The 23504-nt window shown below is 50.3% G+C and overlaps 3 protein-coding genes across 6 annotated transcripts in view; 1 reads left to right on the top strand and 2 right to left on the bottom strand.

The window, feature by feature from the left end:
* The window catches only part of LOC146010154 (uncharacterized), a 62545-nt gene that overhangs the window by 14612 nt on the left and 24429 nt on the right, over positions 1-23504 (bottom strand). Inside the window, exon 1 of one of the 2 annotated variants that reach the window (XM_083151114.1) lies at positions 10-114. The exons of the other annotated variant lie outside the window; for it this stretch is intronic. The gene's annotated coding sequence lies outside the window, so the exon portion shown is untranslated. Of the gene's footprint in view, positions 1-9; positions 115-23504 lie in introns of those variants that run through there. 2 annotated transcript variants of the gene reach the window in all.
* LOC146010188 (uncharacterized) lies at positions 84-19605 on the top strand. Of its 3 annotated transcripts, none has more exons than XM_083151185.1 (7): positions 84-259; positions 1660-1781; positions 3243-3434; positions 12277-12421; positions 14903-14994; positions 17217-17343; positions 18220-19605. In XM_083151185.1, exons 2-7 carry the CDS (start codon positions 1704-1706, stop codon positions 19059-19061), a joined length of 1476 nt encoding a protein of 491 aa, XP_083007311.1. In that variant the 5' UTR covers positions 84-259; positions 1660-1703; the 3' UTR covers positions 19062-19605. The 3 variants fall into 3 exon arrangements, with proteins under 3 accessions (XP_083007311.1, XP_083007310.1, XP_083007312.1); XM_083151184.1 differs by having other exon boundaries at positions 94-259; positions 18217-19605; XM_083151186.1 differs by having other exon boundaries at positions 100-259; positions 12277-12388; positions 18217-19605.
* On the bottom strand, positions 16191-17156 carry LOC146007378 (cyclin-dependent kinase 5 activator 2-like). Its single transcript, XM_083145727.1, has 2 exons — positions 17152-17156; positions 16191-17069 (listed from the first exon to the last, which is right to left on the bottom strand). Exons 1-2 carry the CDS (start codon positions 17154-17156, stop codon positions 16214-16216), a joined length of 861 nt encoding a protein of 286 aa, XP_083001853.1. The 3' UTR covers positions 16191-16213.

Below are 23504 nucleotides of genomic sequence, written 5' to 3'. Positions count from 1 at the left end.
CTCCATTACCTAAATTCGAAGGACAACAAGTTAAGCGACTGTAGTAGGGGCGGAAGACTGGCGTTACCGAACCTCCCCCCCCGTCCTCACACTGCGCATGCCCAGCACAAGAGTGAAAGAGGCGGGCCTTGCCTTCCACATAGCGTGCGTGCGACGTTACGGGAAGTGAGGTAACGGCGGCCATGTTGGGTCTGGGCAGTAGGATATTTGTCGCCATAGATACAACGATACAAGAAAAGTTCCATCACTATCGGCACAGGTGAGTGGTTATCGTGGCTTAATGAAGGCAAAAGAGGAGCACAGTACATCCCAGGGACCCGTGCTCCCTATAATAATAAGATATCCCCAGTAGCAGATACAGCTGGTCTATGAAGTGGAGCTGACCTTTATGCTGGGGTCTAGCTGTACAAGCATGTAATAGATAGAAGAGGAATGATCCAGCAGATTACAAGAGATGTGCCCCCACTGCTGTTGCGGATGTATTTATTTAATTATAGTCCTAGACTAGCTGAATAGAATGTCTTATGCCATGTGCAAGTAAAATGTTTCAGGGAGGGATCCTACAGATCCCTCTCCAGGTAACTCTTGCAATCTCTAGCATTAGCTTCCTGGCCGAGCTCCGGAATCCATCACAGCTGGTACATTTTTCTAAAAAGCAGTTTCCATAGAAACCTATGCAAACGCTTTTGACGGAAGAACGCCACTGTCACCTATACTATCATTTTGGGGCAATTTAATCTCCAATCAATGATGAATGAAAACAATGATATCATTATGGCGAGTGAGGGCTTAAATCTTTTAATACACAAATGCACTAGGACTCGGGCAGTGTTTCTGAAATTCCATCCTCCTGGGAGACCCAAGCAGTGAATGTTGTCCAAATCATCTACCTTAAGCACAGACCTGTGTTCAAAGTGTACCGCTGACCACACACCAGCCAATGAAAACCTAGTAATGTATGAGTGCAAATGACAAAGGGTTATGCTGTGTACACACGGGGGCGATGGGGGCTGAAATTGCTGGAAATATGTTCGATGGCGACCATATTGCCAGTGATTGGGAGTGTGCCCCGGCGATAAATCACCGGGTGCCCGCTCCCATTTTCAGCCCCTTTCCAATCGCTGGTCGCAGGAGCTTGCTCCTGCGACCAGCTAATTACCTCTGCGGCTCCCCCGGCAGAGGTTCCTTTTCATCAGCGACCATCTCTGGTCGCTGATGAAAAGGAGACACTGGGCAATATATTGCTGAGCAATATATCTCCCTGTGTGTATGGGGCTTTATTTGCATCCAAATGTCATCACTTATTTTGGGTGGGTAATTTATTTGGACGTCAAGGTGGCACAGTGGTCAGCGATGCTGCCTAAGGGGGTGTGAGTTTTAATATAAAGCAATAGCGCCCCTTCAGAGGCGGCACTTCAGATTGAATAAATGTGCAAAAACATTCTTAATCCATCACATAAACATTTCTCAGACCTCTCCAGGCTTTTGATCAGACTGCAGCCTCATTTCCTAGCCCTTTCTCCTTACATACTGCCCCGAAGCATTTCATATACTAAATACATGAAACCTGTGGTTCCCAGCTTATAGGACACTGATACTTGTGGTGCCTGATTAACAGCATTTCTTTTCTTTTTTTATAATTTCCATTTCAACCCACAGGTGATCACTTTCACCAAGATCTAAGCCAATTTTAAGTCTTGACGATGAACAAGGACAGGAGTCGCATTACTAGGAGTATATTAAATCTCATCCTGGAAATCGTTTACCTGATTACTGGGGAGGTGAGGGGATCGGAGTGCGTCACAGTGACATCACTGTTATCTCTATTACTAACACAGGGACCTGACCGGGGAGGTGAGGGGATCTGGGAGCGTCACAGTGACATCACACTTATCTCTATTACTAACACAGGGACCTGACTGGGGAGGTGAGGGGGGTCTGGGAGCGTCACAGTGACATCACACTTATCTCTATTACTAACCCAATGACCTGACTGGGGAGGTGAGGGGGTCTGGGAGCGTCACAGTGACATCACTCTTATCTCTATTAATGACACAGGGACCTGACTGGGGAAGTGAGGGAGTCTGGGAGTGTCACAGTGACATCACATTTATCTCTATTACTAACACAATGACCCTACTGGGGAGGTGAGGGGGTCTGGGAGCGTCACAGTGACATCACACTTATCTCTATTACTAACACAATGACCTGACTGGGGAGTTGAGGGGGTCTGGGAGCGTCACAGTGACATCACTCTTATCTCTATTACTGACACAGGGACCTGACTGAGGAAGTGAGGGAGTCTGGGAGTGTCACAGTGACATCACGCTTATCTCTATTACTAACACAATGACCTGACTGGGGAAGTGAGGGAGCCTGGGAGTGTCACAGTGACGTCACTCTTATCTCTAGTACTAACATAGGGACCTGACTGGGGAGGTGAGGGGGTCTGGGAGCGTCACAGTGACATCACTCTTATCTCTATTACTGACACAGGGACCTGACTGAGGAAGTGAGGGAGTCTGGGAGTGTCACAGTGACATCACGCTTATCTCTATTACTAACACAATGACCTGACTGGGGAAGTGAGGGAGCCTGGGAGTGTCACAGTGTCGTCACTCTTATCTCTAGTACTAACATAGGGACCTGACTGGGGAGGTGAGGGGGTCTGGGAGTGTCACAGTGACATCAGTCTTATCTCTATTACTGACACAGGGACCTGACTGGGGAGGTGAGGGGGTCTGGGAGTGTCACAGTGACATCAGTCTTATCTCTAATACTGACACAGGGACCTGACTGGGGAGGTGAGGGGGTCTGGGAGTGTCACAGTGACATCAGTCTTATCTCTATTACTGACACAGGGACCTGACTGGGGAGGTGAGGGGGTCTGGGAGTGTCATAGTGTTATCTCTATTACTGACACAGGGACCTTACTGGGGAGGTGAGGGGGGTCTGGGAGCGTCACAGTGACATCACTATTGTCTCTATTACTAAAACAAGGGCCTTTACATGAGAGGTGAGATACTTTAGTCTGATAATGCCTTTTCAGCATCACTCTTACTTATTTCTATTAACATAACAAAGTGATGCTGGTAGAAAATATAGACTATAAGCCCCACTGTGGCAGGGACTGATGTAAATGAATAAATATTCCCTGTAAATCACTGTGTAATATGTGTGTTTTATAAATAACTCTGAAATAATACTGTCACAGTGATATTATTTATTTTCGCTATACACAGGAATACATTGTTGTAAAAAAAACATCAGGTGACCATGTGACACCCAGCCGTAGCCATCGTGGGTCAGTAGGTTGGAGCAGGACCCAGAGCCCCATCACGGTGCCCCCACCTCACTCACTGATACAGGAAAGAGACAATGAGCAGAAGATCCTGGAACTCACCAACAAGATCATCCAGCTGTTGACTGGAGAGGTGACTGCTGGGAATGGGACATTATACAGTGACACTGGGGGATGTGACCGGAGAGGTGACTGCTGGGAATGGGACATTATACAGTAACACCGGGGGATGTGACCGGAGAGGTGACTGCTGGGAATGGGACCGGAGAGGTGCATGCTGGGATTGGGGAATTATACAGTAACACCGGGGGATGTGACCGGAGAGGTGACTGCTGGGAATGGGGCATTATACAGTAACACCGGGGAATGTGACCGGAGAGGTGACTGCCGGGAATGGGGTATTATACAGTAACACCGGGGGATGTGACCGGAGAGGTAAATGCTGGGAATGGGAGGTTATAGAGTAACACCAGGGATGTGACTGGAGAGGTGACTGCTGGGAATGGGACATTATACAGTAACACAGGGGGTGTGACTAGAGAGGTGACTGCTGGGAATGGGACATTATACAGTAACACCGGGGGATGTGACTGGAGAGGTGACTGCCGGGAATGGGGCATTATACAGTAACACCGGGGGATGGACCGGAGATTTGACTGCCGGGAATGGGACGTTACACAGTAACACCAGGGGATGTGACCGGAGAGGTGACTGCTGGGAATGGGACATTATACAGTAACACTGGGGGATGTGACGGGAGAGGTGACTGCCGGGAATGGGGCATTATACAGTAACACCGGGGGATGTGACCAGAGAGGTGACTGCTGGGAATGGGACGTTATACAGTAACACCAGGGATGTGACCGGAGAGGTGACTGCTGGGAATGGGACAATATACAGTAACAATGGGGGATGTGACGGGAGAGGTGACTGCTGGGAATGGGAGGTTATAGAGTAACACCAGGGGGTGTGACTAGAGAGGTGACTGCTGGGAATGGAACATTATACAGTAACACCGGGGGATGTGACCGGAGAGGTGACTGCTGGGAATGGGATGTTATACAGTAATACCAGGGGATGTGACCGGAGAGGTGACTGCTGGGAATGGGGTGTTATACAGTAACACTGGGGGATGCGACCGGAGAGGTGACTGCTGGGAATGGGACATTATACAGTAACACCGGGGGATGTGACGGGAGAGGTGACTGCTGGGAATGGGACATTATACAGTAACACCGGGGGATGTGACCAGAGAGGTGACTGCTGAGGATGGGGCATTATACAGTAACACCGGGGGATGTGACGGGAGAGGTGACTGCTGGGAATGGGACATTATACAGTAACACTGGGGGATGTGACTGCTGGGAATGGGGCATTATACAGTAACACCGGGGATGTGATCGGAGAGGAGACTGCTGGGAATGGGACATTATACAGTACCACCGGGGATGTGACCGGAGAGGTGACTGCTGGGAATGGGACATTATACAGTAACACCGGGGGATGTGACCGGAGAGGTGACTGCCGGGAATGGGACGTTATACAGTAACACCAGGGATGTGACCGGAGAGGTGACTGCTGGGAATGGGACATTATACAGTAACACCGGGGGATGTGACCGGAGAGGTGACTGCTGGGAATGGGACCGGAGAGGTGCATGCTGGGATTAGGGAATTATACAGTAACACCGGGGGATGTGACCGGAGAGGTGACTGCTGGGAATGGGGCATTATACAGTAACACCGGGGGATGTGACCGGAGAGGTGACTGCCGGGAATGGGGTATTATACAGTAACACCGGGGGATGTGACCGGAGAGGTAAATGCTGGGAATGGGAGGTTATAGAGTAACACCAGGGATGTGACTGGAGAGGTGACTGCTGGGAATGGGACATTATACAGTAACACAGGGGGTGTGACTAGAGAGGTGACTGCTGGGAATGGGACATTATACAGTAACACCGGGGGATGTGACTGGAGAGGTGACTGCCGGGAATGGGGCATTATACAGTAACTCCGGGGGATGGACCGGAGATTTGACTGCCGGGAATGGGACGTTACACAGTAACACCAGGGGATGTGACCGGAGAGGTGACTGCTGGGAATGGGACATTATACAGTAACACTGGGGGATGTGACGGGAGAGGTGACTGCTGGGAATGGGGAATTATACAGTAACACCGGGGGATGTGACCGGAGAGGTGACTGCTGGGAATGGGGAATTATACAGTAACACCGGGGGATGTGACCGGAGAGGTGACTGCTGGGAATGGGAGGTTATAGAGTAACACCAGGGGATGTGACTGGAGAGGTGACTGCTGGGAATGGGACATTATACAGTAACACAGGGGGTGTGACTAGAGAGGTGACTGCTGGTAATGGGAGGTTATAGAGTAACACCAGGGGGTGTGACTAGAGAGGTGACTGCTGGGAATGGAACATTATACAGTAACACCGGGGGATGTGACCGGAGAGGTGACTGCTGGGAATGGGATGTTATACAGTAATACCAGGGGATGTGACCGGAGAGGTGACTGCTGGGAATGGGGTGTTATACAGTAACACTGGGGGATGTGACCGGAGAGGTGACTGCTGGGAATGGGACAGTATACAGTAACACCGGGGGATGTGACTGGAGAGGTGACTGCCGGGAATGGGGCATTATACAGTAACTCCGGGGGATGGACCGGAGATTTGACTGCCGGGAATGGGACGTTACACAGTAACACCAGGGGATGTGACCGGAGAGGTGACTGCTGGGAATGGGGAATTATACAGTAACACCGGGGGATGTGACCGGAGAGGTGACTGCTGAGAATGGGAGGTTATAGAGTAACACCAGGGGATGTGACTGGAGAGGTGACTGCTGGGAATGGGACATTATACAGTACCACCGGGGATGTGACCGGAGAGGTGACTGCTGGGAATGGGACATTATACAGTAACACCGGGGGATGTGACCGGAGAGGTGACTGCCGGGAATGGGACGTTATACAGTAACACCAGGGATGTGACCGGAGAGGTGACTGCTGGGAATGGGACATTATACAGTAACACCGGGGGATGTGACCGGAGAGGTGACTGCTGGGAATGGGACATTATACAGTAACACCGGGGGATGTGACCGGAGAGGTGACTGCTGAGAATGGGAGGTTATAGAGTAACACCAGGGGATGTGACCGGAGAGGTGATTGCTGGGAATGGGACAATATACAGTAACACTGGGGGATGTGACGGGAGAGGTGACTGCTGGTAATGGGAGGTTATAGAGTAACACCAGGGGGTGTGACTAGAGAGGTGACTGCTGGGAATGGAACATTATACAGTAACACCGGGGGATGTGACCGGAGAGGTGACTGCTGGGAATGGGATGTTATACAGTAATACCAGGGGATGTGACCGGAGAGGTGATTGCTGGGAATGGGGTGTTATACAGTAACACTGGGGGATGTGACCGGAGAGGTGACTGCTGGGAATGGGACATTATACAGTAACACCGGGGGATGTGACGGGAGAGGTGACTGCTGGGGATGGGGCATTATACAGTAACACCGGGGGATGTGACGGGAGAGGTGACTGCTGGGAATGGGACATTATACAGTAACACTGGGGGATGTGACTGCTGGGAATGGGGCATTATACAGTAACACCGGGGATGTGATCGGAGAGGAGACTGCTGGGAATGGGACATTATACAGTAACACCGGGGATGTGACCGGAGAGGTGACTGCTGGGAATGGGACATTATACAGTAACACTGGGGGATGTGACGGGAGAGGTGACTGCTGGTAATGGGATGTTATACAGTAATACCAGGGGATGTGACCGGAGAGGTGATTGCTGGGAATGGGGTGTTATACAGTAACACTGGGGGATGTGACCGGAGAGGTGACTGCTGGGAATGGGACATTATACAGTAACACCGGGGGATGTGACGGGAGAGGTGACTGCTGGGGATGGGGCATTATACAGTAACACAGGGGGATGTGACGGGAGAGGTGACTGCTGGGAATGGGACATTATACAGTAACACTGGGGGATGTGACTGCTGGGAATGGGGCATTATACAGTAACACCGGGGATGTGATCGGAGAGGAGACTGCTGGGAATGGGACATTATACAGTAACACCGGGGATGTGACCGGAGAGGTGACTGCTGGGAATGGGACATTATACAGTACCACCGGGGGATGTGACCGGAGAGGTGACTGCTGGGAATGGGACATTATACAGTAACACCGGGGGATGTGACCGGAGAGGTGACTGCCGGGAATGGGACGTTATACAGTAACACCAGGGATGTGACCGGAGAGGTGACTGCTGGGAATGGGATGTTATACAGTAATACCAGGGGATGTGACCGGAGAGGTGATTGCTGGGAATGGGGTGTTATACAGTAACACTGGGGGATGTGACCGGAGAGGTGACTGCTGGGAATGGGACATTATACAGTAACACCGGGGGATGTGACGGGAGAGGTGACTGCTGGGGATGGGGCATTATACAGTAACACAGGGGGATGTGACGGGAGAGGTGACTGCCGGGAATGGGACGTTATACAGTAACACCAGGGATGTGACCGGAGAGGTGACTGCTGGGAATGAGAGGTTATAGAGTAACACCAGGGGGTGTGACTAGAGAGGTGACTGCTGGGAATGGGACATTATACAGTAACACCGGGGGATGTGACCGGAGAGGTGACTGCTGGGAATGGGATGTTATACAGTAATACCAGGGGATGTGACAGGAGAGGCGACTGCTGGGAATGGGACATTATACAGTAACATCGGGGGATGTGACCGGAGAGGCGACTGCTGAGAATGGGGCATTATACAGTAACACCGGGGGATGTGACCGGAGAGGTGACTGCTGGGAATGGGACATTATACAGTAACACCGGGGGATGTGACCGGAGAGGTGACTGCCGGGAATGGGACGTTATACAGTAACACCAGGGATGTGACCGGAGAGGTGACTGCTGGGAATGGGACGTTATACAGTAACACCAGGGATGTGACCGGAGAGGTGACTGCTGGGAATGGGACAATATACAGTAACACTGGGGGATGTGACGGGAGAGGTGACTGCTGGGAATGGGAGGTTATAGAGTAACACCAGGGGGTGTGACTAGAGAGGTGACTGCTGGGAATGGGACATTATACAGTAACACCGGGGGATGTGACTGGAGAGGTGACTGCTGGGAATGGGATGTTATACAGTAATACCAGGGGATGTGACCGGAGAGGTGACTGCTGGGAATGGGACATTATACAGTAAGACCGGGGGATGTGACCGGAGAGGTGACTGCTGGGAATGGGACATTATACAGTAAGACCGGGGGATGTGACCGGAGAGGTGACTGCTGGGAATGGGACATTATACAGTAACACCGGGGGATGTGACCAGAGAGGTGACTGCTGGGGATGGGGCATTATACAGTAACACCGGGGGATGTGACGGGAGAGGTGACTGCTGGGAATGGGACATTATACAGTAACAGCGGGGGATGTGACCGGAGAGGTGACTGCTGGGAATGGGGCATTATACAGTAACACCGGGGGATGTGACCAGAGAGGTGACTGCTGGGAATGGGGCATTATACAGTAACACCGGGGGATGTGACGGGAGAGGTGACTGCTGGGAATGGGACATTATACAGTAACACCGGGGGATGTGACGGGAGAGGTGACTGCTGGGAATGGGACATTATACAGTAACACCGGGGGATGTGACGGGAGAGGTGACTGCTGGGAATGGGACATTATACAGTAACACTGGGAGATGTGACCGGAGAGGTGACTGCTGGGAATGGGACATTATACAGTAACACTGGGGGATGTGACTGCTGGGAATGGGGCATTATACAGTAACACCGGGGATGTGATCGGAGAGGAGACTGCTGGGAATGGGACATTATACAGTAACACCGGGGATGTGACCAGAGAGGTGACTGCTGGAAATGGGACATTATACAGTACCACCGGGGGATGTGACCGGAGAGGTGACTGCTGGGAATGGGACATTATACAGTAACACCAGGGGATGTGACAGGAGAGGCGACTGCTGGGAATGGGACATTATACAGTAACACCGGGGGATGTGACCGTAGAGGTGACTGCTGGGAATGGGGCATTATACAGTAACACCGGGGGATGTGACCGGAGAGGCGACTGCTGGGAATGGGGCATTATACAGTAACACCGGGGGATGTGACCGGAGAGGTGACTGCTGGGAATGGGACATTATACAGTAACACCGGGGGATGTGACCGGAGAGGTGACTGCTGGGAATGGGACATTATACAGTAACACCGGGGGATGTGACCGGAGAGGTGACTGCTGGGAATGGGACATTATACAGTAACACCGGGGGATGTGACCGGAGAGGTGACTGCTGGGAATGGGGCATCATACAGTAATACTGGGGGATGTGACCGGAGAGGTGACTGCTGGGAATGGGACGTTATACAGTAACACCGGGGATGTGACCGGAGAGGTGACTGCTGGGAATGGGGCGTTATACAGTAATACCGGGGGATGTGACCGGAGAGGTGACTGCTGGGAATGGGACATTATACAGTAAGACCGGGGGATGTGACCGGAGAGGTGACTGCTGGGAATGGGACATTATACAGTAAGACCGGGGGATGTGACCGGAGAGGTGACTGCTGGGAATGGGACATTATACAGTAACACCGGGGGATGTGACCAGAGAGGTGACTGCTGGGGATGGGGCATTATACAGTAACACCGGGGGATGTGACGGGAGAGGTGACTGCTGGGAATGGGACATTATACAGTAACAGCGGGGGATGTGACCGGAGAGGTGACTGCTGGGAATGGGGCATTATACAGTAACACCGGGGGATGTGACCGGAGAGGTGACTGCTGGGAATGGGGCATTATACAGTAACACCGGGGGATGTGACGGGAGAGGTGACTGCTGGGAATGGGACATTATACAGTAACACCGGGGGATGTGACGGGAGAGGTGACTGCTGGGAATGGGACATTATACAGTAACACCGGGGGATGTGACGGGAGAGGTGACTGCTGGGAATGGGACATTATACAGTAACACTGGGAGATGTGACCGGAGAGGTGACTGCTGGGAATGGGACATTATACAGTAACACTGGGGGATGTGACTGCTGGGAATGGGGCATTATACAGTAACACCGGGGATGTGATCGGAGAGGAGACTGCTGGGAATGGGACATTATACAGTAACACCGGGGATGTGACCAGAGAGGTGACTGCTGGAAATGGGACATTATACAGTACCACCGGGGGATGTGACCGGAGAGGCGACTGCTGGGAATGGGACATTATACAGTAACACCGGGGGATGTGACCGTAGAGGTGACTGCTGGGAATGGGGCATTATACAGTAACACCGGGGGATGTGACCGGAGAGGCGACTGCTGGGAATGGGGCATTATACAGTAACACCGGGGGATGTGACCGGAGAGGTGACTGCTGGGAATGGGACATTATACAGTAACACCGGGGGATGTGACCGGAGAGGTGACTGCTGGGAATGGGACATTATACAGTAACACCGGGGGATGTGACCGGAGAGGTGACTGCTGGGAATGGGACATTATACAGTAACACCGGGGGATGTGACCGGAGAGGTGACTGCTGGGAATGGGGCATTATACAGTAACACCGGGGGATGTGACCGGAGAGGTGACTGCTGGGAATGGGACATTATACAGTAACACCGGGGATGTGACCGGAGAGGTGACTGCTGGGAATGGGGCATCATACAGTAATACTGGGGGATGTGACCGGAGAGGTGACTGCTGGGAATGGGACGTTATACAGTAACACCGGGGATGTGACCGGAGAGGTGACTGCTGGGAATGGGGCGTTATACAGTAACACCGGGGGATGTGACTGGAGAGGTGACTGCTGGGAATGGGGCGTTATACAGTAACACCGGGGGATGTGACCGGAGAGGTGACTGCTGGGAATGGGGCATTATACAGTAACACCGGGGATGTGACCGGAGAGGTGACTGCTGGGAATGGGGCGTTATACAGTAACACCGGGGAATGTGACCGGAGAGGTGACTGCTGGGAATGGGACATTATACAGTAACACCGGGGGATGTGACCGGAGAGGTGACTGCTGGGAATGGGGCATTATACAGTAACACTGGGGGATGTGACCGGAAAGGTGACTGCTGGGAATGGGACATTATACAGTAACACCGGGGGATGTGACCGGAGAGGTGACTGCTGGGAATGGGGCATTATACAGTAACACCGGGGATGTGACCGGAGAGGTGACTGCTGGGAATGGGGCGTTATACAGTAACACCGGGGAATGTGACCGGAGAGGTGACTGCTGGGAATGGGACATTATACAATTAAAAAAACTGGAGATCTCTTACGGTGGAGACACAATGGGGGAAATTTACTAAGATGTGTATTCTACTTCGCATGTGATGTTGCTATAGGCAACCAATCAGATCCTGTCTACTATCTTCTAGAGCAGTGGTGTCAAACTCATGGCCCTCCGGCTGTTGTGGAACTACACGTCTGTGGCAGGGCATGCTGGGACGTGTAGTTCCACAACACCTGGAGGGCTATGAGTTGTACACCAATGTTCTAGAGGGTGCTCAATAAATAAGAAGTATATTCTGATTGGTTGCCGTGGCAACATCACATGTGAAGTAGAATACACATCTTAGTACATTTCCCCCATTGAATCCTTTCCTGGGCAAAGATCTGGGATCTGACCCTCTCAGCGGCGTTCAGTTACCTGGCACAGCTCCTGATTCCTTACTGCCCTGCTTCATTACTACGCTCAGTGATGAAGGACCTTTAGCAGTGCCTAGAATTTCCCATAATTCATCAGGGGTCATGCGTATAGCCATGTGGGGTTGAATACATGTCATTTGGGTAATCCGAGTTCTAGAACAAGTGCAAATATCACCATTTAAACCTATTGTTTGTGGGTTGCTAAGGGAGATGACTTACTTGATATCAAAATTGAAGATGTAGAGGAAGAAGATGAGACGTATGTACCGGGTGACCAGCAGTGTAAGGAGGAGGAAACCCCTGCCTATACTGGCACAGGTGAGTACTGTGTCCCTGCCTATACCGGCACAGGTGAGTGCTGTGTCCTGCCTATACCGGCACAGGTGAGCCCTGCGTCGTACAGATACCAGCACAGGTGAGCGCTGCATCCTGTCTATACCGGCACAGGGGTGAGGGTACTTGTGTAGTTTCACGGCCGCAGTTACGTAGTTAGCGTAGCGTCCCTGTCAGAATCAGCGTAGTGTTCCCGCGGATCATGCGGGCGCCGGCGCTGTGTGAGAGGCGCTCACTATGTTTGTCAGGCACTCCGGGGACAGAGCTGCAGCTCCCGGGGACAGTACGGTGACTACGCTAACTACGCAGGGCTGCCGCAGAGACACTACGCTAACTACGCTAGGCAGCCGTTGGGCTACGCTGACAACGTACACAACCGCACAAGAAAAGAAAGTATTGCTGGGTGCACTGGACGTCCTTTATAATGATTATAAAATATAACTTTTAATTGATTGAAGATAAAAGTAGGTGAAATATGAAAACATTTTCGACAGATGTGAAAAAAGGAAGAATAAGTGTATTAAAAAGAAAAGGGACCACTGTCTCTTTAAATCCTTTATTTGCAGGGATAGTGTGCCCCTGTGTGTTCTGGTATGTTTCTGAGAGTGATTGTGAGCTTTAATAACTCATTATTTCTCTATATACGTCTTAGTGTCCTTTTTTATCCTTTTGTATCGTTTTATTTATATAGAGAAAACGATTTTTGTTTCACTTTACTGTCACTCTGTACCAGGAAACGTAAATGTTCCTCTATGTGATTGTATTGTCAATCTTGGGGGATATTACCCTTTCTATTAGGGGCACATCATACAATTCCAGTATTTTCAATAGTGACTGACTGATATTTTTCACTGCTCCTGTCAGTTCAATCTAAATTTTATTAGAGACTACCGTAGCTCTGAATAAGGTGCTCATTCCAATTTGGCACACTGACTCCGCTCACTACCTCCCGCTGTCCGTTCTGCGCTCACACGGGGCGGCAGGGGGGACCTGCATCTGAGTGTTTTCTGGGCTGGTATTATCACACAGTAAAACGGTACCTAATGTATATTAATAGAACAAAACACAATTTAACAATGAGAAAGTGGCCCTTAGAGCCAACAATCGTTTCACCAAAAAGCTTTATCAAGGCTTAGCTTAGGCTTCCAACGTGAAATTACACAAGTACCCAGGTGAGCCCTGCGTCCTACAGATACCAGCACAGGTGAGCGCTGCGTCCTGCCTATACCGGCACGGGGGAGCGATGCGTCCTGCCTATACCGGCACGGGTGAGCGCTGTGCCCTGCCTATACCGGCACGGGTGAGCGCTACGCCCTGCTTATACCGGCACGGGTGAGCGCTGCGCCCTGCTTATACCGGCACGGGTGAGCCCTGCGCCCTGCCTATACCGGCACGGGTGAGCCCTGCGCCCTGCCTATACAGGCACGGGTGAGCCCTGCGCCCTGCCTATACAGGCACGGGTGAGCCCTGCGCCCTGCCTATACCGGCACGGGTGAGCCCTGCGCCCTGCCTATACCGGCACGGGTGAGCCCTGCGCCCTGCCTATACCGGCACGGGTGAGCCCTGCATCCTGCCTATACCGGCACGGGTGAGCCCAGCGTCCTGCCTATACCGGCACGGGTGAGCCCTGCGCCCTGCCTATCCCGGCACGGGGGAGCCCTGCCTATACTGGCACGGGGGAGCCCTGCGCCCTGCCTATATCGGCACGGGGGAGCCCTGCCTATACCGGCTCGGGGGAGCCCTGCCTATACCGGCACGGGGAGCCCTGCCTATACCGGCACGGGGGAGCCCTGCGCCCTGCCTATACCGGCACGGGGGAGCGCTGCGCTCTGCCTATACCGGCACGGGGGAGCGCTGCGCTCTGCCTTTACCGGCACGGGGGAGCCCTGCTTATACCGGGACGGGGGAGCCCTGCGCCCTGCCTATACCGGCACGGGGGAGCCCTGCCTATACTGGCACAGGTGCCTCGATTGTGCACCCTGCTCCATTCCCAGCTTTGATTGTGCATTATTGGCCATTCCCAGTATGTAGGGTCAGAGCATCACAAGAGGAGGACATTCCTAATCAGAGGTTACTACAATTGGTGCAGTATGTGCAGTACACCGGAATCCCTGAGGATTAAGGGCCCACTGCTGTCCCTGTCACCCACTGTTTTCCCCATCACACTCCGCCTCCCCCCCCCCGTCACCCGCTGCCATGCTGTATATTGTGATCTGGGTTTGGGGTGGAGTAGTGGGGCGCAATTAATATTTTTGCACCTAGGCCCACAACCCTTACGTTCTGCCACTGTTCCTAAGGCTAGTACATACATGCTGCTCCCGTCATTCCATGGGCCCTATGGCGGATAAGCTGGACGCACTCCTGACTCCTGCGTGGTCATTGACCATTTAATCCTGAGCTGATGTTGAGGAATGAGAGGTCACAAGGACAGGCAGAAGATACATGTGTCATCTAATAACCACCGATACAATGTCCTCAGTCACTGTGTGTCTCCCACAGATGGCTCCAGTAACAGGGATACCACGGAGAGGTGTTGTCTATACTTTCAGGATTCTACACAGGAAGATCACCGTACCCCACAGGATTATGAGGTTGGTGTAGGGGTATTTCTAGAAATGAAAAGTCAGTGATTGCAAATATGCTCTATAGGGCGTCTTTTACCCCAAATTACAGACCTAGGACTCAATTGTACAAATGAGTGGGTCTCCGGAGACCCGCTCTGCTGCTGCCAGTGTAGTGATAGAGCAGTTTTCCCTCTAGTGTCCCCAGTGGTCAGGCAGAGTTCCGCAGCAGCTGCCTGTGTGAGCCATGTGATCTGCATCATGGCTCAGCAGGACACCCCAGCAGACCTCACTGCCACACCTGATGTAGAGAAGCCTGGGGCTCTGTCCCGCATTTGAGCGGCTGTCTGTCTTGGATGTGGCCTGGTAGGCAGCTGCTATTCCAGCCTGAAGGTTCGGACACTGGGTAAGAGCACCGGGGGCTGCTCTTCTCTCTACACTATGAGAGGGGAACATTGGCAGTGCCTATCAGCACTGAGTTGTAGAACCTGCCAATGGGCAACCCTTCTATAAGCTGGTCCCCATTCTGCTATCTAAAGCTGCAGCCATATCACCATGGGTAACTGGCATCCCACCTGTTCTCTCTCCGGCATCCTCCGCTCCTACCGGACTGCCCTGAGACCGGATCTTCTTGTCTGTGACCTTTATTACCTTATGTATATAAGCCAGACATGAGGACAGCAGGAGAGTGAGCAGTGCTATGGGGAAGTCAATGGCTACATGTCCTTAGTGAGGAGCTGCAGGTCCGACTGTGTGCGGTTACCCCTTCTCATATGTTAAATCGGGATCCTGTGTGTCTGCATATGGAGAATACTCTGGGCTCTACTACTCATGTCTGCATGCATCACCATAACTCATAAGTGTCACCCTATCTGCACCATCTTACTGGTGCTCTCCCTCCACTTTCTGCCCCCAGCCAATAAGGGAGAGCCTTAGGATCAGGTTTCAGAACAAACTAATCACATGACCGGATTACATTACATATAATACACACGTCACACACATGTACATAAAACACGTGATGAGGGGATGTGTGCATATGCAAACACTGTAGTCGGATTTTATTGGGTGTCATCGTAGCGGCTGAGTGGGAACCGCAGAGTGATGTAATCACCAGTGTCCGGAGACGTGTGTGTGACCAGGGTGTGGTCTTACTTCCTCAGGAACCTCCATCTTGCAGAGGACACCACTCGCCTCATCCATCTTAGTGCAGATCTCATCCGTGACCTCTTCTTCACCCTTCCTGGCTCTATGCCCTCATTACACAGGTCCTGGGGCACCTGCTCTGGTCCATTGCTGGGTCCGGGGTTTGCAGTAACATCCTTGGCATTCTCCTTGACACACACGGCACCTCTGGCTCCTTTCCTGTCCCCGTACCCCTATTACACAGGTCCTGGAGAACCTCTATGTAGTAATGGGGATCTACGTTGATCTTCAGCATTTTGGCACTGGTGCGGTATACGATGGTCAGGTCCCAGAAGGGCCTGGCGCTGTCGTTCATTCCGAGGAAGGCAATCGCAGGGTATTGTGTCTCACTGCCCATATAGGAGTATGCCACATAGAGGCAGGAGAGGAAGGTGGTCCGTACCTCGTCCTCACTGTCCAGGTGGTCACCGATGGCCTCTCTGCAGATCATGTACACAAATACCACGTTGGTTGGAGTGATGAAGCTGTGCGCTTGATCGCGTTTCAGAAGCCAGGTGTCCACAACGTTCATCCGGTAGATGAGTTTCTCTGGGATCAGGTCTCTCAGGTTGGGGCACCGCCGGCAGACATACACTGCCAGGAACTGCAGGAGCTCACTGGTGGATACCTGCAGCATAACCGGGCCCGGCTGGGGTGCACAGGGAGAGCGGACGCTGGGCCGTCCCTGTACTGCCCCCTGCTGGTGCTCCAGGGTTTGGAGATGGCGGGATGTTGCCAGCCATGTAAATGGGCTGTAGTGAGCACTTGTCCATGCTCTTGGTGTAATCGGGATCAGTGTCCTGATGTGATGGGGGGGGGGTCGCAGCAACAAGATGGCTGCCAGTGTATAGCCAGTGATGATGTCATAGTTGTGTCGCAATGGGCTACTGATGCACAGGCTATGGCTGCTGTATGTGGCCCTGGGGGTATATGTATAAAAGCCATAGGTATTACATTACTTGTTGACATTTTGTACTGTCTACCTTTTACGTGTGAATCTACACCATTAGCCATAAATGATGGCTTTATCAATATTCCATCATTCACTAACTTTCTGTCATATTCAGGATGGTAAACTGAAAGGTGTGAGAAGTAACGCATGCGGGAACGATTGTGGTGAAGGAGAAGAGCCGCATATGAGGGGTGAGGAGCAGTATGAGGAGAAGGAGGATACCCCGGCATTTATCAGTGCAGGTGGGTATTACACACTGAGGGGTAGATGTATGAGGCAGTGATAAGGGAGGAGAAGTACCCCATGGCAACCAATCAGCTGCTCTGTATCATTTTATATTATGCAAATTATAGATGTTACTTCAGTGCTGATTGGTTGCCACGTTGGTTCTCCTCCCTTATACAACAAGAAGAATACACTAGACCTTTTAGCTGGAATAGTTGTATTTGGCCATTCACTTCAGTTGCTGCCCCAGTGGAGCTTACTATCTATATTCCCTACCAAATACACTAGGGCAGGCATGTCCAAACTATGGCCCTCCAGGTGTTGTGAAACTACAAGTCCCATCATGCCTTGCCACAGTTTTGCTATTAGGGAATGTTAAAACTATGGCAAGGCATGCTGGGATGTGTAGTTTAACAACAGCTGGAGGGCCATAGTTTGGACATGCCTGCACTAGGGTTTATTTTTGGCCAAAACTAACCTACCAGCATGTTATTGGATAATGGGAGGAAACTGCAACACCCCTGCAGAAACCCACTCAAGCCTGGGGAGAACGTACACACTCCACAACATGTATGTGTCGTTTCCAAGGCCTGTCCCTAGGGATGGCCATTGCAAGGGAGCAATTGACTAACATGTACATTTAGAGGCATTGCAGCGCGTCCCTTTTGTAAATAAATAAATACATACAAATAAAAGAAATGCAAATTAACTTTGATATAATAAACGCTGCCAGAGGTGCGGTATGCCAACTGATCTTTGATTTTTTTTTTTCTTCTTTAAAGCGGCAATCATTTACAAGGCAAAACCATACCTCGTAGATTGCCGCTTTAAAAAAACCATCAGAGATAATACTGCACCATACAACATTTTCCCGCTTGTGTTATTTCCAGCAGGGAAACAGAACAGAAGTTACACCGAGGGTCATTTAACTTTGTCTCTGGTTTGTGACATGGACGGTGAGGATGACATCACACAAGATCCTCTAGGAGAAAACTTTATTGCACCAAATATGCAAATTGCAGATCATTCATCTGACCAATCAAGATGTGGGGCATATTTTCCTGATCACTCCAATAAAACACTTCACAGAGATAATGAAATGTTTGATATTTTACCTCAGGAAATCGAAGCAGGTGAGAAGCCATTTTCTTGTTCTGTGTGCAGGAAAGGTTTTACCTTAAAGTCATCGCTCGCAAGACATCAGATCATTCACGTCGGCGAGAAGCCGTTTTTGTGTTTTAATTGCGGGAAAAGTTTTGCACGTAAATCGACTCTCGATGTGCATCAGAAAATCCACACAAACGGGAAGCCATACTCCTGTTCGGAGTGCGGGAAATGTTTTACTCAGAGAGCAACACTTTTAGACCACGAGAGAATGCACACAGGTGAGAGTGGCTGTTACTGTTCAGACTGTGGGAAATCTTTTACCAACAAAACCGTTCTCGCCAGACATCAGAGAATTCACACGGGGGAGAAGCCGTTTTCCTGCTCTCAGTGCGGCAAGTGTTTCGGACAAAAATCCATCCTCCTTGTGCATCAGATCGTTCACACAGGCAGGAAGCCATTTCCGTGTTCCGAGTGCGGGAAATGTTTTACACATAAAGGAAATCTCATTCAGCATCAGAAAATCCACACAGGCGAGAAGCCATTTTTCTGCTCGGAGTGTGGGAAATGTTTTACGCAGAAGGTACATCTTGTCAGACATCAAAAATCTCATATTGGTGACAAGGTATAACATCGGTATACTGTGATGTACAAGTACAATTTTAGTATATGCCAGTTTTGCCCATTGTAATAACTAACCACCCCTGACTGAATCTAAGATCCTTAACCAAGCCTGGATTTAACCGTTCGGTGGTTACAGGAAGTGTCCACCCACTGTACCGACTGCTGCCTCTTTTCATGGTTAAGTGTCAGTTGGTCCCATCCTCAGCTGATTGGATGTTTCAGCAGTGATTGTTCATTAATGGTTTGTTATTAGTCATGCCTTATTGTTACTTTTTACTCTGTTATGTCCATGCTATTACTTAGTCGACAGGTATAATGTTGACACATTAAAAGGTCGACTTGCGTTTTTTCACAATTTTTTTTTATGTTTCATGCTTTTACGATATATGTGGACTACAATTGGGAATGGTACGAGGGTACGTGCTAGACTAATTGGGGGCTCATGTCGACATTGACCACAAAAACCCGTGGGAAAAAATCAAGTCAACCTTTTGATGTGTCGACTATTCACTGTTGACCTTTTTATCCGCACCCGTTATGTTATTGGTGACTTCTACAAAAACAGATTGTGCAAAATAAATAGAAGGATAATAACTCAGCCGCCATCTTGTGTACAGAGATTCCCACCTCCGCTGTTTCAGATCTGCTGCTTAAGTACAACATCGGGAACATCGGTCACGCCATCGAACTTCTGAGCAACTTTATGTTGTCTCTGAATATCTGTGTCGGTTTAGACGCCGGAGCCAGTCCGGATGCGAATGATTTCACAGTGGCTGACTGGAACATTCCCAGAAATCTCCTGTGTTTTTCTAGTCACCCTTCCTTAAATGGTTATTACCTGTCACTGGGGAGGCAAATTCCGGGATCGTGACCAGCGGGATCTCATCCCAGAAATGATCATTTGAATCTGAGGTTTGGAGCCTCCAATCCTGGGTTTAAGGGATTAGGTTTCACATGCACAGTTGTGTTCGGCAGCCCTAGCAGTACTTGGCTGGCAGTGGTGTATATGCCACTTAGGTGGTCAGCCATAGGCACACAGCCAGGGCCAGGGGCAAATGTAGCACCTGCTGGCAGCAAATTGTAAGTGGCAGACCAGCAGCCAGTCGGGGAAGCAGGTGCAGCAGCATCTCCTGATTGGTTGCTGATTGGCCAGCTTTGATTGGCTGGTGACTCACTGCTCCCTACTCCCACCGCGTTGGGATAATTCAGTCGACAAGCATTGGGTCAACACCACTAGGTCGACAGTCAAAAGGTCGACATGGGGTCTTCTACAGTTTTTTTACCCGAATGTCGACATGGACACCGTTTGAAGTGCACCGCATCCCCTACGCTGCGCTCGGCACACTACTTTATTCTCCCGCCACGCCCTAGTGGATGGTAGGGCATGAAATACCTCCTGTCGGCACGTCGGCTCAAAAACCTTTTGACTGTCGACCTAACGCTAGTGTTTACCTAATGCTAGTGTCGACCTTAACCCATGTGGACCTTGTTGCATGTAGTGGTGTCGACCCAATGCTTGTCGACCTTGTTACTGTAGACCTAATGACCATATCCCCTACCACCCGCCCTCACTGTGTTCTCTACTCCCTCCCTCCCTCACTGCATTGTGAGCCAGATACACTAAGCTTCAAAAGTGATAAAATGGAGAGTGGTAAACAGCCAGCCAATCAGCTCCTGCCTGCCATGTCACATACTGTCTTTGAAAAACGTCAGGTAGGAGCTGATTGGTTGGTTGTTTATCACTCTCCATTTTGAAGCTTTATGGCCCTGTGTGAGTAAGATACTATTTACTGACCTGTTATATTTATTATTAAATATCAGAAGCTATTGGTACTCCCTGTTTTGTGTATGTTCATTTAAACCACAGAAATCTCAGAGATGAGTGTAGTTCACGTTCTGTTACACAGCGTGCCCATGTGAGTGTACATATACAGTAGCGTGGAGGATATTCCGGCGGTTTTCAGGCATGTACCATTTCTGTCTTGAGTGTTGCAGATGTGGATGAACAGATTGACCTTGAAAATGTTGATATGGAACCGTCAAAGCCCATTTTTATTTTTATTTTGGCCTCAATCTAACCCTAACCTTCCCTCTAGTGCCTAACCCAACCGCAGACACCAGCAAAGAGGGTCTGCAGCAGCTAGCCGCAACTTCACAATGGATGCAGGTGGTGGTGAATGAGTCTGATAATTACAATTAATTTACACATCAATTACCGCTCCATGCAGTAAATATTTAAGCGGGTCAAGCTACTAGTGTCCCTCAAAGGGGGAGAGTCCCAGCTTTTGGAATATATCCTCAGAAAAACTCTAATGCTGCTTTCAGACCGCATAACTGGCTTTGACCCTGTATTTGAAAACGTTTCCAAAAACGGTCTGCCAGATAAAACCCCTTTCACACCGCAGCTCTTAAACGGTATATTACCGTTTAAGTGCCGATTTTTTTACACTGGCAGACCCGTTTTTGTAAACTTTCCAAATACAGGGTCAAAGCCAGTGCAGCCTTCAGCCCTCCCCTCCGTGCAGCTCCCCCCTCCCCCCCGCGCGCGTGTTGACCCCGCGCATGTCGACACCCCGCCCCCCCCCCCCCTGTGTCGACCTACCCCCCGTGCAGCCGGTTGTGGATCCCGGCACTGCAGTTCAGTATGGTCGGAAGCACTTATGAAAAAAAGTGTCTTTCAGAAAATGGCTGCCCCATAGGAAAACCTGTTTAAAAAAACTGTCTTTCGTATGGGGGCAGCCATTTTCCAAAAGTCACTTTTCTTATAAGAAAAGTGACTTTTGGAAAATGGCTGCCCCCAAACGAAAGGAATGAATGGGAATTTCAGGCAGACAGAGCATCTGATGGCACATTGGGATGTTTCTAACCAGAAGAGCAAGAAAAGAAAAGGATTGTCTTTGTTGCTGGCGCACTGAAGAAAATAATTTATTAAAATATAACTTTTAATGGTGTGAGTAAAAAAGAGCCGTTATAGTGAAATACAGTATATGCTACATACATGACTTACACAAACATTGAACAATTATTTAAAATGATGCACGCGCTGTGTGTGTGTGTCACTTTTGGTGTGAATCGTATCATAGGTTTTCCACTATCCTGTTGGTTTCCTATTGCAATGTGAAATTGTGTCCCCTTAGGTAATATCGCTTTGGTCAGTCGTGTTGATGCCTTTGTGATTCGTGTCCTCCCAGCGATTGTACCGTGTGTATTGTCCGATGGTGCGTTTTACCAGACTCCTCTACTTGGCGGCTCTGGGGATTAGCCCGTTATTTTAATGCAGATATCCCCTACCTACAGAAATGGCTATTTGCTATCCTATTGTGCGGTTATAATTCCGCTAATGTTTGACTGCCATTGGGGATTGGAGTAATAAAGGTAGATTGCATCAATCAATATTGCAATCAGTATCGCAAGAGAGTTTTGACCATGTCACTCTGGTTATGTCTGGGTACTGCACCGTACGACTTTTCTTTTCTTGCTCTTCCGAATACAATTATTGTCTTTGGCAGCACCCCCACTAACACCCTACTAACAGTAATTGAACACGGTAACTATAAACTGGGGACATCAGCGAAAATAATAAGAAAATAAAACTTGTGCAGAAGTACTTCCCATATTCCCTTTCCCCCTTTTTTGATGTTTCTAACCATACACCTCCTGCAGTCACTATGAAGGGGAAATTTACTATGATGGGAGCCCTATCTGGGATGTTGCTATGGGTAACCAATCAGATACTATATATATTATCTGCTAGAAGGTGCTAAATAAGAAGTTGATTCTGATTGGTTGCCCACAGGGCTGCCATCAGTAATTTTGGGGCCCGGGACTCATTTCCAGTCTGGGCCCCGGGCCCCCCTCTCCTCACCTGTCTTACTCGTAACCCGGCTCCTGCTCCTCCATCTCCTCTTCTGCTGAGTTGCAGCCCGGAGGTCCCGGAGCGCAGGCTTCTTCAACCCAGGATGCTGGCGGCCAATTAAAATGCAGCACCGGCTGGTGAGCCAATCAGAGCTCGCATGCCGGCAGCTGCTCTGATTGGCTGCCGGTACGCGAGCTCTGATTGGCTCAAAAGACGGGTTAAATAAACCTGCACTCCGGGACCTACTTTGTTCAGCACACTGAGCGCAGCGGAGGCAGTCGGGGGGTTGTGGTGGGCAAAATGAGCTGCCCGGGTCCTTCCAGAGGCTGGGGCCCAGGACAGCTGTACCCACAGCACCCCCCTATTGGCGGCCCTGCTTGCCTATAGCAACATCCCAGGTGAAATAGAACTCCCATCTTAGTGAATTCCCCCCTGAGAAGCCCTTCTGTGCAAGTTACTTAGGACGGGAAAGTACTGCACACGACCACTGACCATGTCCTACAATTACCCAGCAACTTCCAGACACATTGTGGAGCCCAGCTAAGCTGTGAGAGATTCCCAATCATTTCCTCCTGAGTCAGGGTCCACAGTCAC

The sequence above is a fragment of the Crinia signifera genome, chromosome 6, assembly GCF_055691185.1.
Source record: "Crinia signifera chromosome 6, ASM5569118v1, whole genome shotgun sequence".
NCBI classification, from domain to species: Eukaryota; Metazoa; Chordata; class Amphibia; order Anura; family Myobatrachidae; genus Crinia; species Crinia signifera.
Note: the sequence above shows the minus strand (reverse complement) of the source record. Positions and strands in the feature narration are given on the sequence as shown.